Genomic DNA, 14,716 nt, shown 5'->3' with positions numbered 1-14,716 from the left:
GTTTCTGCTTAAGGGCAACCGTGCCAATTTTCCCGAACCATTTAATGGTCTTGTACATAAATAATCTGCTCAAATGCAGATGTGATAGCTTTCTTCTGATCTGTATGTTGCTCATCTTGATTCTTGATTCATTGGAATTTTCCTTGGAAAAAAGTGAAACACTGGCTTTCCACTCACCAGTGAACTATAAACATGTGTCGTAATCAAAACAATCACAGCCTCCCGATGCGGAAAGAGGCACTCAGATTTGTGTATCACTTTCACGGTGACACCCTGTAGATCCAGGAAAACTTTGCAAATCTAAATCAATGCAAAAAAAAAGCAAAATGAGAATTTGAAGTGAAGTGTATTATAGTCTATGAAAACACTAAAAAAATATTTAAACTTACTAGATTTTACAGATAAATCATTTGAAAGATTTTAATACATTTGCTGAGTTGGCGCCCGATCAGAATATTTAGATAAAAATAGTTATTCGAACCAATGCTTCAATCATTTGAACTATGAAAACTTGAATTTCAATTATACTACAATATACAAATAAACTGCATACGTCTTTTGAAGCTTCAAACTTTTAAAAAAAACGTAAAATTTGCCTCGCTCAAAAAGCGTTCTCGCTATTCTCTTAATATTATTTTCAAACATTGATCGACGATGTTTTTCTTCGCTTTTATCCAACATGAAGATTGAACACGACATGCCGATAAATAATTTTCCCTTGCACCCAAAATTCGAAGCTTAATGTCAAATCCGCTTACATCCTCTTGATCTTAGCCACTTAATCTTCTAACCGGCAACTGACAGATCGGACCTGACATTCAATATGAGCGCATCGCTAACTTTATCCTCACTGCAACGGTCCATCGTTAGGTCTCAAATCAAACTGTACACATTTCGAACTGAACACCATGGAAAGGTACCGAGAACACACACTTCGCCCAAAATTACGATCCATGGTAATCAATTGCAAATATCACCGCGGAGCAGAACCGTCGACCGAGTTCAAACTTGGCGTCAGCAAAACGGTTACGGCTTTCAACCACGTTTCGCAAATAATCTCTTAATAATGATCGCAAATCTTCACCTATATGTCACACGTTTGTGGTTTTGTTGGATCCCCTCGCTAACAAAAACCGAACAGTCCTGCCGACAGCCGACGCTGACTGGTAGGATAGACCGTAGTTCTTAATTTTTTTTTTTTCCTTCGGATTTGGCAACCGCCAGACGAAATTTTGCGACGAAAGCGATGGCGAAACCGACGACGACGACAACAGCTTGAAGCGCCAGTCTGTGACGACTGGCCAGTGTGCCCGTCGTCGGCAGGCAGTAGTGGCCAAATTAATGAGCCAGCTCAATGGGGTGAGACCGAATGTGTACGGTGAACCATTAATTAAGGGAAAATCATCGGGAAAACCTGGTTACGGGAGAACTACGATGAATTGGTTGCTGTTCGTTGATAAATTGTGAATATTCTATTACGGATTTGGGATAGTTTTTTTTTCATAAATCTGTTATATCTCCAGAATCCATCGTCCACACACTTTATTCACCACTCGCTAGGGTTAAAACAATCATTATATCATTCCTCGGAGAAACCTAACCTCACTTTTTTGACAGTTCAGGAAACTTCTTTACAGGGTGCTAGAATTTAAAGCGGAAAATCGCTTTTTTTGTTTTTATTAAAATTGTGGTTGTGTCGGCCTCTTCAAAAGGTTGATTATTGTATTTGAATTATTTAGTTACCAGCTTGGAATGTGGATTGTGTATCGACGACCCATCTTGAGTTTTTATGCACTTGTTGGGAGTTTGCGCTTTAATATGATAATCTCCTTGACGTTATTCCGCCAAAGAATTCGAGTTCTCCTACGTCGGCACATCCTATGGTACAGAAAACAAGACAAAACTGGTTGAGTTAAGCTATTAAGCTAAGGAATGATGATGTAATAATTCACCTGCGCCAGAATTCGACGATAAGCTTCATTCAAACACTCGTATTTCCCATTGTTTTCGGTGTTCTCTGAATGGAAAACTGGATTCTGCTCCTAAAATATCGTAGCGTGTTTCGATATTTTAAGAACAGATAAACTTAACTTCGGCTGGTTTACTATCGTGTCTGTTGTATTTCTTCGAAAGTTGATAAATATACTTAAATCGAAAATGTAAAAATACAAATCCCAATCCCAAAATAGAAATGACCGGACATTTACTATTGACATTTTTTTGTAATCCAGATGTTAATTCGCTGTTGCTGCTCTCTACAATATTTAGGTAAACATACACTTCCTATATCCGTTCCACCCGAAGGAACGGGACATCTCTTCTCCGCTGCTCGCCAGGAAAACCGAAAGCCACCAAAATACATTTAATAAATTAAGAAAATTCAATAAATAATTCAATAATTTAGATACTCCACATAGGCGAAAAGTACGACGACGGCGTACGCACGGGAAACGTCAGCAGCATCACAAAAATAAACACTCACACAAACAGAAAAACGAAGTGGTTCAGCCTAAAGAAGGTGAAGATATATGAATGCGTTTTACAGCTCTTCAAATTTTTTGGGTTTCGGTTTAATACATTGACACGATTCGGCTTGTCTTGACCGCTACTAGTTACTACCACCTGCTATACGACCCAAACCTCCAATCGCGATAACGATTCAAATTATTACTTCAACAAACGAATACGAATAATATTTATATGATTTTTTAATGATTTCGGAAATTTTGAACACTAACAGATCTTACTAACAAGCGGCACGAATACGGTACATACCAGCGAGTTCCAACCAACTTCAGGCCAACGTTAGCGTGATACCGTTTCGGGCCGCTCCCATTCTTCCGATGGGTGTCCAAAGCCAAGCATAGGAATATTATAGATCTAACTTACTTTTACCCCCCTCCCTAACTATGGCCTGCCTCATCACGCAGACATCGACGAATGCGCTCAACAAGGTGGTCTTAATGGTAATCACTGCCATTTGAACACGCGATGCGTCAACACGTTCGGTTCGTACGTGTGCGAATGTTTGCCCGGCTACCGGCAGCTGGACAAGTTCAACTGCGTCGAGGTGGACGAGTGCAAGTCCGGAGAGCACACCTGTCATCAGCACGCGGACTGCATCAACACGGCCGGTTCGTACCACTGTCGCTGCAAGCCGGGCTACCAGGGCGACGGGTACGACTGTGAACGTAAGTAGACCCTGTAGAATCCTGCTGAAGATTCTCTACGGACAAGTTTTTCTTCTTCCTCACCACAGCTGTGTGCAATCAAACCTGTCTGAATGGAGGTGAGTGCAGGTTGCCCGGAGTGTGTACCTGCCGAGCAGGTTACGTGGGTGAGTCCTGCGAGAAGGATTTGGATGAGTGTGCAACCGGAGTGCATCGATGCAAGGAGACAACGAACTGTGTTAACATGCCAGGATGGTGAGTAAATCAAGTTACACCATCATAGTAGAAAGATAACCTCCCACCATCTTCCGTAGGTACTTTTGCAAATGCAAACCTGGATTTGAAACCAAAGGAAAAGATTGTGTAGATATAGATGAGTGCTATTTGAACACGCACAGCTGTCATGCGACGGCAAGGTGCGTCAACACGCAGGGACATTTCGAGTGCATGTGCCCAAAGACAACCGTCGCCGACGTCAGCAATAGCAATAGGGGGTCGTGGTCATCCGCCGACTGTAGGTTAAGTTGTATGTTCGAGGACAGTGAAATCCCAGACGGTGGTCAAATTTCGCCCCGGAACCAACCGTGCAAAGTCTGCACCTGTTCCAAGGGGGTGATTAGCTGCGTGGAACCACCGTGCAACTGTTCGACCTGGAGGCGAGGTAGCGCGCGAGACCTATGCTGCCCGCAGTGTGATCCCAAAGAGTCCTGCCAGCACCAGGAGCTGAAGCATGTGACATTTCGCAGCGGAGAGCAGTGGATTTACCAGTGTCAGACGTGCGAATGCCTGGTAAGTCTATTCAGAACAGAATACAACCCAATAGAGTCTAAGGGTCCAATTTTTCTAGTACGGTGAATTCGACTGCTGGAAGCTGGAGTGCCCTCCGTTAACTTGTGATAATCCCCTCCCACTTGGTCCGGGTGATTGCTGCCCGCGATGCTCGGACGATATGTGTGGCTTCAATAACGTAACCACCAACGGGAGCACGGGGGGAAGCTCGTGTCTGTATGAGCAGCACATCTACACCTCTGGACAGACGTTCAAATACCCGTCCAGAGAGTGCGCGACCTGTTCCTGTAAGGTAGGTTGAACATTTCCACTCCATTTCTTACTTACTCGTTTACCTCTAGTCCAGATAACTTTCACACACTGAAGATATGTTAACGATAGAATACATACACTCAACCGCGCTTTTCCGGCTCCCGATCAGAAAGTTGCATCGTTCGCTAATCTTAGGCTAGGACAAAAATACGTTGTTGATGTTTATTGTTCATTTTTGCCCCCCATGGTTCGGTTCGTTCTGTTCTAACTGTCTAATCGAACATCAGCCAATACACAAAACTAATCAGCTAACTAACGACCGAGCAAGCCTCATAACGGCATGATCAGTGCATTCAATGTTCGAGAATTTCGGTCCCTCCGCCGGAGCTCTTTCTATTAGCTGTGAATATTTTGTGCTCGCTTAGAACGTTTATTTACGCCTTTATAATCAATAATTTAAACCAAAAATATCGCTAACGGGCTGTGCTAATTAACCACCTTTACCAAATTCGTTCGCTGCTCTGTTTATGTTATCAATCGGTTACCCGCAAAATCCGTTACAACTTCCACTACATTATTGCTAGCGCAAAATTTTCCCGTCTCTCGGCATCCCACCGACTGTTTTTTGGCTCCGCAGAAATCACGCACACGAATAAATAAAAAAAACTACACCAGCAGCGCTACTATAATCACCCATTCGAACACAGCATCACAAACGTCACACTCAAATCCACCAGAGAAGAAGCAAACACACAACAGAGATACCTAGAGAGAAAATAAACAATTCTAGCCTCAAAATCCTCACAACAGTAGCAGCTTAATATACAAATGATAACGCAGGACGATTTTTCGGAACAATGACGAAACGTGCGGGATTTCTTTCTTCAAGACAAACAGTAATTAGTAATTAGCATAATGAGGGTACAATGTTTCTAGCCATCCATCAAATGAACCAACGAGTCGACTCGGCAAGAAAAAAGCCAACCTTAAAAATTTTGTGAAACTGTTGCTGAGTTACATGGGAAAAGTGGTACAGGATGCATCATTCCACAGTTTCATGTCTTTTAATTAATTATTTAATCAATTAATTATTTAATTAATTGATTACAACTATTTTTGAAACAAAGACTCAAAATGTGAATGAAATGAAAGTTTATAGCCTTTTACCCGTTCCTGTGAATTTTGGGGCCTCTAGCTGCCTCGAAAGTGCGTCAAAAGCCCACAGAGTAATTGCTCACCGGGTTCATCGTTTATCCGTTAGCCTACGGAAAAACTTCATTGATGACTCTGAAGTCTTGAAGCACTTCTGAGACGGCTAGAGGAAGGAATTTTATATGGGAGAATCCACCTTTTCAAAATTTATTCTTTAGAGATGTCCAGTTGACTTCTTAAAATATCCCGGTACATGATATTTGTAGGAAGTTTTCCTGGAAAAAACTCTTCTGAAGACTGTAAGGGGCTACGATGCTTGAAGAAAAAGTTATTCACCCCGAACCAATTGAATGTCTGACGAACGGATCGCCATTGAATATTTCTAGCAATATTGCTGCAGCATGCTGCTGTTGCAAATTCAACCATGTGATAAGAAATGATATCGCGTAAAATTTATCTTGGAAGCTTCTCCGAAGATACTATAAACAAATATCACACTTTCAAGCTTAATTCCACGCGAAATTATTTCTCATTCTTAAGCAAGTTTGCAACAGCATCGTGCTGTAGCAGTGTTGCTGGGAAAAAACAATGTTGAGCCGTTCGTCAGACATACAATCAGTTTTGGGTGAATAACTTTTTCTACAAATATCATAGCGTCTCACGGTCTTTTCAAGAGTTTTTCACAGGAAAATTTCCTACAAATATCATGTATTGGTATATTTTTAGGAGCCAACAGAACTTTTTTTTTCTCTAGAGAAAAAGTTTTGAAAAGGTGGATTTTCCCATATAAAATCAAATGGAAACTTTAAAAATCGGGCGCAAAAATATAGTTCTATAGATCGATCTGAAAAGTTACACAGTTGTTATAGGACCCATAAGGAATACGAAAAGTGCACATAGGTCCAGAAACCAATTGGATGCTTTTTATGTTTTTAAATATTAGGGTGACTAAAATTGTCGAGGAAATCCAATATCTAACTTTCGATTTAACAATGTTTTAGCCTCGTTAATTTCAAGCAACTTGGTTTGAAAAATAGTAGGAGGGTGGTATCCAAGACACGACCGATTAGTTGACGTGGCACTACGATAGTGTTATATATCATTCTGAGACTGTTTCGAATATTTATTTACAGCACTATATTTTAAAACAAAAAATATACCTTTGACATTGATAAATATCTTTCATTCTAATACAGTCAATATTATTCAATACACGAATAACATAATAACATAACATAATTTTCTTCAAAATTCACCTATCACTATTTTTCGGGTGTCTTACGTCTATAAATTGTAAAAAAAAATAATTACGAAGTTTACAACTTTTTTCGTAAAAATGTTATATCTCGAGATTGGCTCATATTACCTCGGGATGATAGTTGTTTCTTATGTGAAATTTTCCAAGGAACACGATGAAATTATCAAATTTAAAATAAAAATGGCTGCATTTGCCGAAAAATGTAAATTTAGTTTTCAAATACAAAAATAATTTATTTGGCAACACTTTCGGTCAAAACTTATATTTTTTCTGGATTTCTTGGTTTATTTTCTTCAAAAATCATCTATCAGTATTTTTCGGACATCTTACGTCTATAAATTGTATGAAAAAGAAAAAAGAGATTTTTGACAAAAATTGCGTGACTGCAATAAAGAGGGGGGTCCTACAGAGCGGGGGGTATTCCAATCGACACCAAAATTGGGATTTTTCCAAAGAGACAGTAGATGAATAATTCCCCCAACTTTGAGCGAAATCTGTGATGGTCGTGTCCAAGTTTGTGCTTTTTCGTGGTCACCTGGTATGGAATGACCCATATGCATTTAGATCCACGTTACTGGCACTAGCGTCAGTAAATTCTGTTGCAACAAGGCTCGCTATTGGCTGTTTCGGTTGCTGACGGTGAATAGGTATGCACGAGCCTTTGATACGCACCGACTCGCGAAAGTTACCAGCGGTTTTTGAGCGCCCCAAAACTGATCGTTGGCCCAAAACCGAAGTCTTCTGAAACACCACGATTTGTATATCATACATATTCTGATTTCGATCTCTGTCAATGTATTCATTACGCAACTGTTGCGTTATCCTTTTGACACATTTGTTATGCAAAGCCAGAGCATTTAATGTGCGTTTTGAGAGGACACATCGGATGATGTAAGCTTGAACTTTTGCGTGTAGTAATATAACAAGCACTTTAAAACTAAAGAATGCAATCAATCACGAGTGATTGAAGGCCGAAAAACTGAACTGAGTACTGATTTTTACCTTGTTGTTGATTAACTATCGCGAATATATGCCAAACAGTGTGACACAAGTTTCGGGCAACTGTTACGTGCCAAAAAATTGTTCTTTGCCAGCCGCATAGCTTCAATATGCAACACGCAACACTGTACTCACGCGACTGAGAGTGCGGCAAAAATTCGATTGTCTTCCGATACGATACATAGTATATTATTGCGTTTTTGAAAGTTCTCTGCCAAAACGAAATGAGATTCATTTTTCGTACATTCATATTGGGATAAACTATAAGAAATTTTATTACAAAAGTTTACATCGCTAGACTACGTAATTCTATTCCTCTAACCGGTGACGTAGCCAGAAATTTCAACCAGGGGGGGGGGGGGGGTTTGATGGAAAGAAATGTGAGAGACAGGGAGCAACCGAAATCAATTACTATTGTATAACAAAACGGCCAAACAGGGGTTTGGAGCGCCCACATCACTCACTTTAAATTGTGTTGCAGTAGAGAAATGAGTGCGAGAGAATAGCAGAGAACAACTTAGAAAATGTGATTTTCTGCTATCATTAGCGATACCAACTACCGTGCAACGCACGTGCTGTTTAAATTAACCGTTACGTAGTTCAGTCAACGATCGATTTAGAAACAACATTATAAAACAACTTTTGGACTTTCATTAGTCTTAAAGTGGTCTTAAAGAAATTTTCTTCTCGAAAAACGTCCACATGCAAAATTTCAAAGTTTCAGTTGCATGATCGACGGGAAACTGTCGATATGAAATTGTCGAGACCGAACTTTTTTTTTTAAACCAAATGCGTTAACAATGCATTTCTCTGGTTTGAAACTAGAAGGATATGCTAATTATCATACCAAAAGCTTAGGGAAAACTTCACCAATTGACTAAGACGTTAGGATTCAAGATTCTATAACATGGAAAATAATTAAAGGAACAACTTAACTGAAGACGGTTCTAGAATCAATTTTTTCGGGTCAAAATAATTTTGATCACGTTTTTACAGTTTTGTAATCAATGTGCGCTGTGTCGGACGACTTTAAGAGCATTTTTATACAAACATTCAGCAATGCTGAAACCATAAATATTTCAATCCTATTCAATGTTATTGATGCTTTTCATCAAAAATATACCCTTTTCATTTGCTGGTCGTTCTTTTTTTTTTGTCATTATATCTCGTTTTAAGAAACATATTGATTTTTTATATTTCAGTAAATTTCATTTGAAAAACTGATAAAAGTTATGATAATATTAATATTTTCGCCTTCAAAAGTATTTGATTCATTGGAATTTTTCTTAAAACTAAAAATAATTATCGATGCAAAACTCTCAGCAGCCAAATTTGCAAACAAGCTTTACGAATTAACGCTTTTATATATTAAACTCTCCCAGCTGGTCTCGAGGTACGATGCTGGCCTAACAAGCCAGTCGTCGTATGTTCGAGTCCCGGCTCGAGAGAGACTGTTAGTGTCAGTAGGATCGTAGCACTAGCCCCGCAATTGTCCTGTACACTCAACAGTCGGCTGCGAAGTCTGTGTATAGTAAAACAGAAGGTCGAATTCCGATACGGTATGTAGTACCAAGGCTTTGCTTTTTTATATATTAATGCGCTTCCTGGTTGGCAATCTATAAATAAATTTTAATCTATTTGCATCCAGTCACGTTTGCATGAGAATTTGATGAATTCATTCAAAAACTGGATTGCAGGCTGCGTATTTATTATTGTATCTTACAGGCAGGTATTTACTAAGCTTTCAATGGGCTTTTTTAAGCGTGGTTAATTCAAGAATTACGTTGATTTTCACTACTGATAGAAAATTTACGTGAACTGAGATCCCGTCCCTAAAAGGGCGGTTGGGTTAAGTTTCTACGAATCTGGGAATCAATTGAATACCTTTTTTCCTTTCTTTAAAACAGAATAACTTGAATACTGGGAAGAACATTTGCTTCGGCTCGTTCAGTTGCTTGTCATTACGAATTCCCACTTGCAGGATGATTTTTGTTCTATTTTCTCTAGCAACGTTCCCCGAAAATTCCGACACTTTCACAGTAAGGTTGCCAAATCGATAGGTACTACTGTACCAACCAGCTTAATTTACGAGTTCTGGCCATGGCGCCCAAACACCTACGAAGAGGACTAACGCGAGAAGTGGGCGGAGTCACGCACGCGATATTATGAAAAAAGCAAAAAAGGTCGGGCTGTGCTGCGCGTTGTTTTTTTGCGAATAAAGACGAACGTTACACGCGAAGTGCATTGGTTTTCCGTCAACTGTTCAACCGCCATCAAGATGACGTTGAGGACGCAAGCGAACCACGGACAAGCGGCAATGCAACCTAGTTTAGCCTTCCGTACTATTGTACTCTGGGTCCAGCTCAAAGTGAATTCTGGAGTACTTCGTGATAAGCTTGTATGTCTGTACGTAAACAAAACGAGTGAGAGATGATTTGTGCTTGTGAAGTACAAGGGATATAACTCTCACTCGTTTTGTTTACGTTTAGACATACGACTTTATCACAAAGTACCCCAAAATTGTATCGTTCCTCCTGCCAAGTATAAATTACAATTGGCCTTTTTCAAGGCCACAAACACGTTCTTGAAGTAATGCTGGAATTTCTTACTCTGCAAATTCTGGAATACGCAGTTCTACATTTTATTTCAAGTGATGCTGCGCTGATTTATGAAAACATGAAACTAAGCGCTTTATCGTATGTAACAAGTTCGTAAAAGTAAGTTTTTGCCTTTCTCCTAGAAAGGTATAGCAATCACTGCAAAAACTAAAGGTATAAAAGTGCTCAAAAGGGCCGGATGTCGTATATCACTCGACTCAGTTTGACGAGCTGAGCATTTTCTGTATGTGTGTGTGTGTGTGTGTGTATGTGTGTGTATGTAACGCTCTCCCAATCTCACTCGATTTTCTCAGCGATGGATGGACCGATTTCAATGAAATTAATTGCAAATGAAAGGTCTAGTTGCCTCATAAGACCATATTGAGTTTTATTGTAATCGGATTTTTAGTTTCGAGGTTATGTATCAAAATGTGAAAATCACGAAACATCAATATCTCAGAAACTACACAACCGATTTGAACAAAATTAATTTCAAAAGAACGGGATACCTAAAAAACCCTTGACTTTTGAATTTTATGAATATTGAACCTGTGGTTCAGAATTTATGGAAATAAACGTGTTCTGGAGACTATTTATTCTAACTCATGTTTCTCAGAGATGGCTGGACCGATTTTATAAAATCAGTGTCAAATGGAAGGTCTTGCTACCCCATAAGACCCTATTGATTTTTTTTTGTAATCGGACTATTACTTTGCCTGTTATGTTTAAAAATGTGAAATCCAGGTATGAAAAGAAACATATTCCAAAGACTACATAAACTCACTTACTTTTCTCAGAGATGGTAGAACCGATTTCCACAAAATTAATGTCAAATGAAAGGTCTAGCTGCCTCATAACACCCTATTGAATTTTGCTCTAATCGGACTGTAACTTTGTCTGTAATATATCGAAATGTGAAAATCACGAAACTTCATTATCTTAGAAACTACACAACCGATTTGAACAATATTGATATAAGATGGACGGGATAGTTAAGGGTTAACTGATGAATTATGATTGAACACGTGGTTTCAAATGTTGGCTGCCCTATACGTTCCCTTTTCATTTGATTATAATTGAACTTAGGCAACCGTTATGTATTAAATTGTTAAAACAACGAAAGTCTATTTTCTCAAAGATTACACGACTTATTTGAACATAACTAGTGTCATACAAACGAGTCATCTCTTAAACTTACAAATAAACAAATAACAAACTTCATAACAATTTGATATGTGGTTCAAAAGTTTTAGAAAGAAAATAAATTCAAAGACTATTCAAAACTATACCTGCTTTGATCAATATATATGGCCTCAACATGATTTAAATGTGGTATCGTACTATTTGAACGTTCCCGGTATCGCTCGTGATTGAATTGTTCGAAATTAAGAGTCATTTCTTTTATTTCGCTATTTCTTAAGCACTAACATTAAGCCAAATTTCATATTTTATTGTGGAACAGTACCACCGTCCCCCGTAGTTTAATTGGTCAAAACACCATGCCGGAGACGGGGATATTGCGGGTTCAAGTCCCGTCGGGATGCGGTATATTTTTCCAAATCTGTATCATATTTCCAATTCGCTTATTTTTCGCTCTCTTTACTTCACATACTGTCTGCTTAATGAACCTGGATATAAGCATTCATGTAAATCTATTTGTATAAATGATAAGTTTGAATGAGAAAGGCTGAGTCTGACCGCTAGATGGATTAATTTAGGTTTTTCTAGAATATTTCTATCGGGCCCTAGTTTAAAATTACCCCTGAAATTCGGTTTCTATACCATTGTGCAGTGGTCAACACAGGTCATAGAGCTCAAATGAAAAAAGAAAGATTATAGCTTTTTGCCCGTTCCTGTGCCCTTGGCTGCCTCGTAAGTGCGTCAAGTCTTCAAAGACTTTAATGAAGTTTTCCCGTTAGGAAACGGAGAAACGACGAACCCGGCGAGCAATTTCTTTGCGGCCTTTTGATGCAATTCTGAGCCTACTAGCGGCAATATATATACAAAAAACACAAAATCAACAGAAATAATAAAAATGACACAAAAACAAACAAATCTGACAAATATGACACAAATGACGGAACTGTCAGAAGCGTCAAAAAGGTTAAAAAATGTCAAAAATGAAAAAATCGCAAAACATGTTGAGGTCAAAATTGTCAACTATATCAAATGACAGTAATATCAAATGGCAAAAATAACATTTTTGTTGTCAAAAACAAAAAAAAAAGTTTAAAACCATCAAATATATCATAGAAGTTAAATAGTCGGAAATGGAAATGAATGATGCGTTTTGTAAAACTTTGCCCTATTCTTTATATGGTAAATCATCGAGTTCTGAATTTATATTATCAGTTTCACAGAATATAGCGTCTGCTTACGAGAACCAATAATAAAACAGCTCGTGAGAAAAAAAACAAAGTTCATTTGACACATGGCGTAGAAGCACCAGCGGCAACAATAACATCAACACAGTTTGACAGTTCAGAAACGCATTCGGCCTACTAGAGCTCATAACACGGGTGCCACAACACAATACACACATACACCAAGCCAAACCCATCGTCGTTACCATTTCAAATTAATCTCAAATTTCTTAATAATACCATTTCAATCAATACTGCCGAAAATATTAACTTATAACACTGTAACCTGCGAAACAAATTACATTCCAGGTCCCCTACTGTGCCCAACTGGTGAGCAATTCCGCGTGTTGTGTGCATCGGTAAAAAAATCACTCTTTAACTACACTTACATTCGTTTTTCTTCTTATGAGTTGGTATCTCGTTAATGGTTTTCTTACTTTCACTTTTACTTTCCATGGTTTTGGCCAAATATCGTTCAGTTTTCGATGAAGCTGTGCTATTCGATTGTTTCGATTATGTACTCACTTCGCACCGATTCGCGTTTAGGGACGGTATAACTTTTTCTTCCGGAGAATGAAAAATGGCTCCCCAAACACGGACCGGTACGAAGCCACTTTAGTTGTTTACTTTCGGTTCTATTCCTGTTCTATCACAAAACCACACCACTATTTCCATCTTACATGTATAAATCGCGACGAAAAGCAAATGTACGTTTTTTGCAAAGATTTCAATCTAAAGCCACTGTTTGTTGTAAAAAAAACGATGTAAATAGATTTTTTCCCAATTGTTTCACACCCTTTCTCACCCCAAGACGTACGTGGAAGGGTCAATTGTAACTCGACTGATCACAAATTTTTACCCATTCTCACCGCTAAAGCACGCATTCCATGAAACCCCTTTCGGAAGCAGGGAAACTCACTGTAAGATCCAGTGCACTTACAAGCAAATTCATAGTTCAATTTTTCACGCATTTTCCTCCGTCTATATAGAATATTGCCTTATCCTCTCTCAGATAACACTAGTTACGATTGTTTAGTTTCATTGAATTAAAGAATCAGTTCTAACCTTTTTCGGTTTTTTGAGTTGATTTTTGAACTTAGTTTCTCGTTACAGTTATTTTACTTCAAACAAACTCATCAGTCACCCCTTTTCACAAGCAAGCTTTCTGGGCAAACTCAGAATAACTTAGCAATTTTCTCACATGTTTTTCCAATTTACGAACCTCTAGAACCTGCACCAAAACGAGCACCGATCCACTTTACGAAGCCATAACCAAGTCGCTTCTTCCTTTCATACTTGACTAGTTATTTTGTCTTTCTTAGCATGTTCAACGAAATCTCCTGCTGAACCTTTTTGAACCCTTACCGTTTGTTTTTTTGTTCAGAACTCCTAAGTTATTGGGTTGCAGAGAGGGGCAGTTTTCAGTATCCGTCCGACTTGTAACAACTAGTGAAAATTTATCACTCACTTCAATTGGTGGAATAGTTTTCCTTTCCTATGTTCCGGTTTTCACCGACAGGATAACGTATCACCTGTTCACACATTTCACAAACATCCATTATGATTAACGTACCCCACACCAACTCGTCTTTTATTATTTTGTGTGTTTGATCTTGAATTACATTATTTTCATTTCTTTCGTGTTCCTTTTCTGTTATACCTTAGACTGGTAGCGGGTTTAGTTACTTACATGTAGTGGTAGACATTTTTCAATTGTTTCTAGACGTTTTGGTTTTTGCATGCTTGTATGTATGACTTTCGCTGGCACCGGTTTTTTTTTATTGTAACAAGTGTGTCCTCAAGCATAAAACTAATTTAAATTAACCAATTTGCGAGAGAAGCATTGTAAAACTGACCTGAAATAAGTGTATTGAGAGAAAACAGCAATGAAGATTTCGTTGTATCACCGTTTATGTTGACAGAAATCATCACTCAAAGGCAATCATCGGTTTTGAACGCACACGCACAATAGACAGTAGCACACTCATACTCACTCACTCACACACACGCGTATCACACATAGAAACCGTGATTAGTGATTGTATTCATTGAGCAGACGATTTAAATTTGTTTTATGTAAAAAGATGTGAAGACGATGAGATGCAGAGGACTGAAACAAAAATAATCGCATTGATG

The 14,716-nt window shown here is 38.6% G+C and overlaps 1 protein-coding gene across 5 annotated transcripts in view; it reads left to right on the top strand.

Moving 5' to 3' along the window:
- LOC129725367 (protein kinase C-binding protein NELL2-like) overlaps window positions 1–14,716 on the top strand; it is a 222,489-nt gene that overhangs the window by 203,251 nt on the left and 4,522 nt on the right. The window contains exons 8-13 of one of the 5 annotated variants that reach the window (XM_055681128.1): window positions 2,405–2,518; window positions 2,931–3,191; window positions 3,260–3,425; window positions 3,485–3,959; window positions 4,018–4,251; window positions 12,890–12,939. In XM_055681128.1, coding sequence (XP_055537103.1) covers window positions 2,405–2,518; window positions 2,931–3,191; window positions 3,260–3,425; window positions 3,485–3,959; window positions 4,018–4,251; window positions 12,890–12,939 — 1,300 coding nt within the window. Of the gene's footprint in view, window positions 1–2,404; window positions 2,519–2,930; window positions 3,192–3,259; window positions 3,426–3,484; window positions 3,960–4,017; window positions 4,252–12,889; window positions 12,940–13,457; window positions 13,501–14,716 lie in introns of all 5 variants that reach the window. The other 4 variants (XM_055681129.1, XM_055681130.1, XM_055681127.1 and 1 more) reach the window with 4 other exon arrangements.

The sequence above is a fragment of the Wyeomyia smithii genome, chromosome 2 (assembly GCF_029784165.1).
Source record: "Wyeomyia smithii strain HCP4-BCI-WySm-NY-G18 chromosome 2, ASM2978416v1, whole genome shotgun sequence".
Lineage (NCBI taxonomy): Eukaryota > Metazoa > Arthropoda > Insecta > Diptera > Culicidae > Wyeomyia > Wyeomyia smithii.
This window is presented reverse-complemented; position numbering and strand designations above follow the sequence as displayed.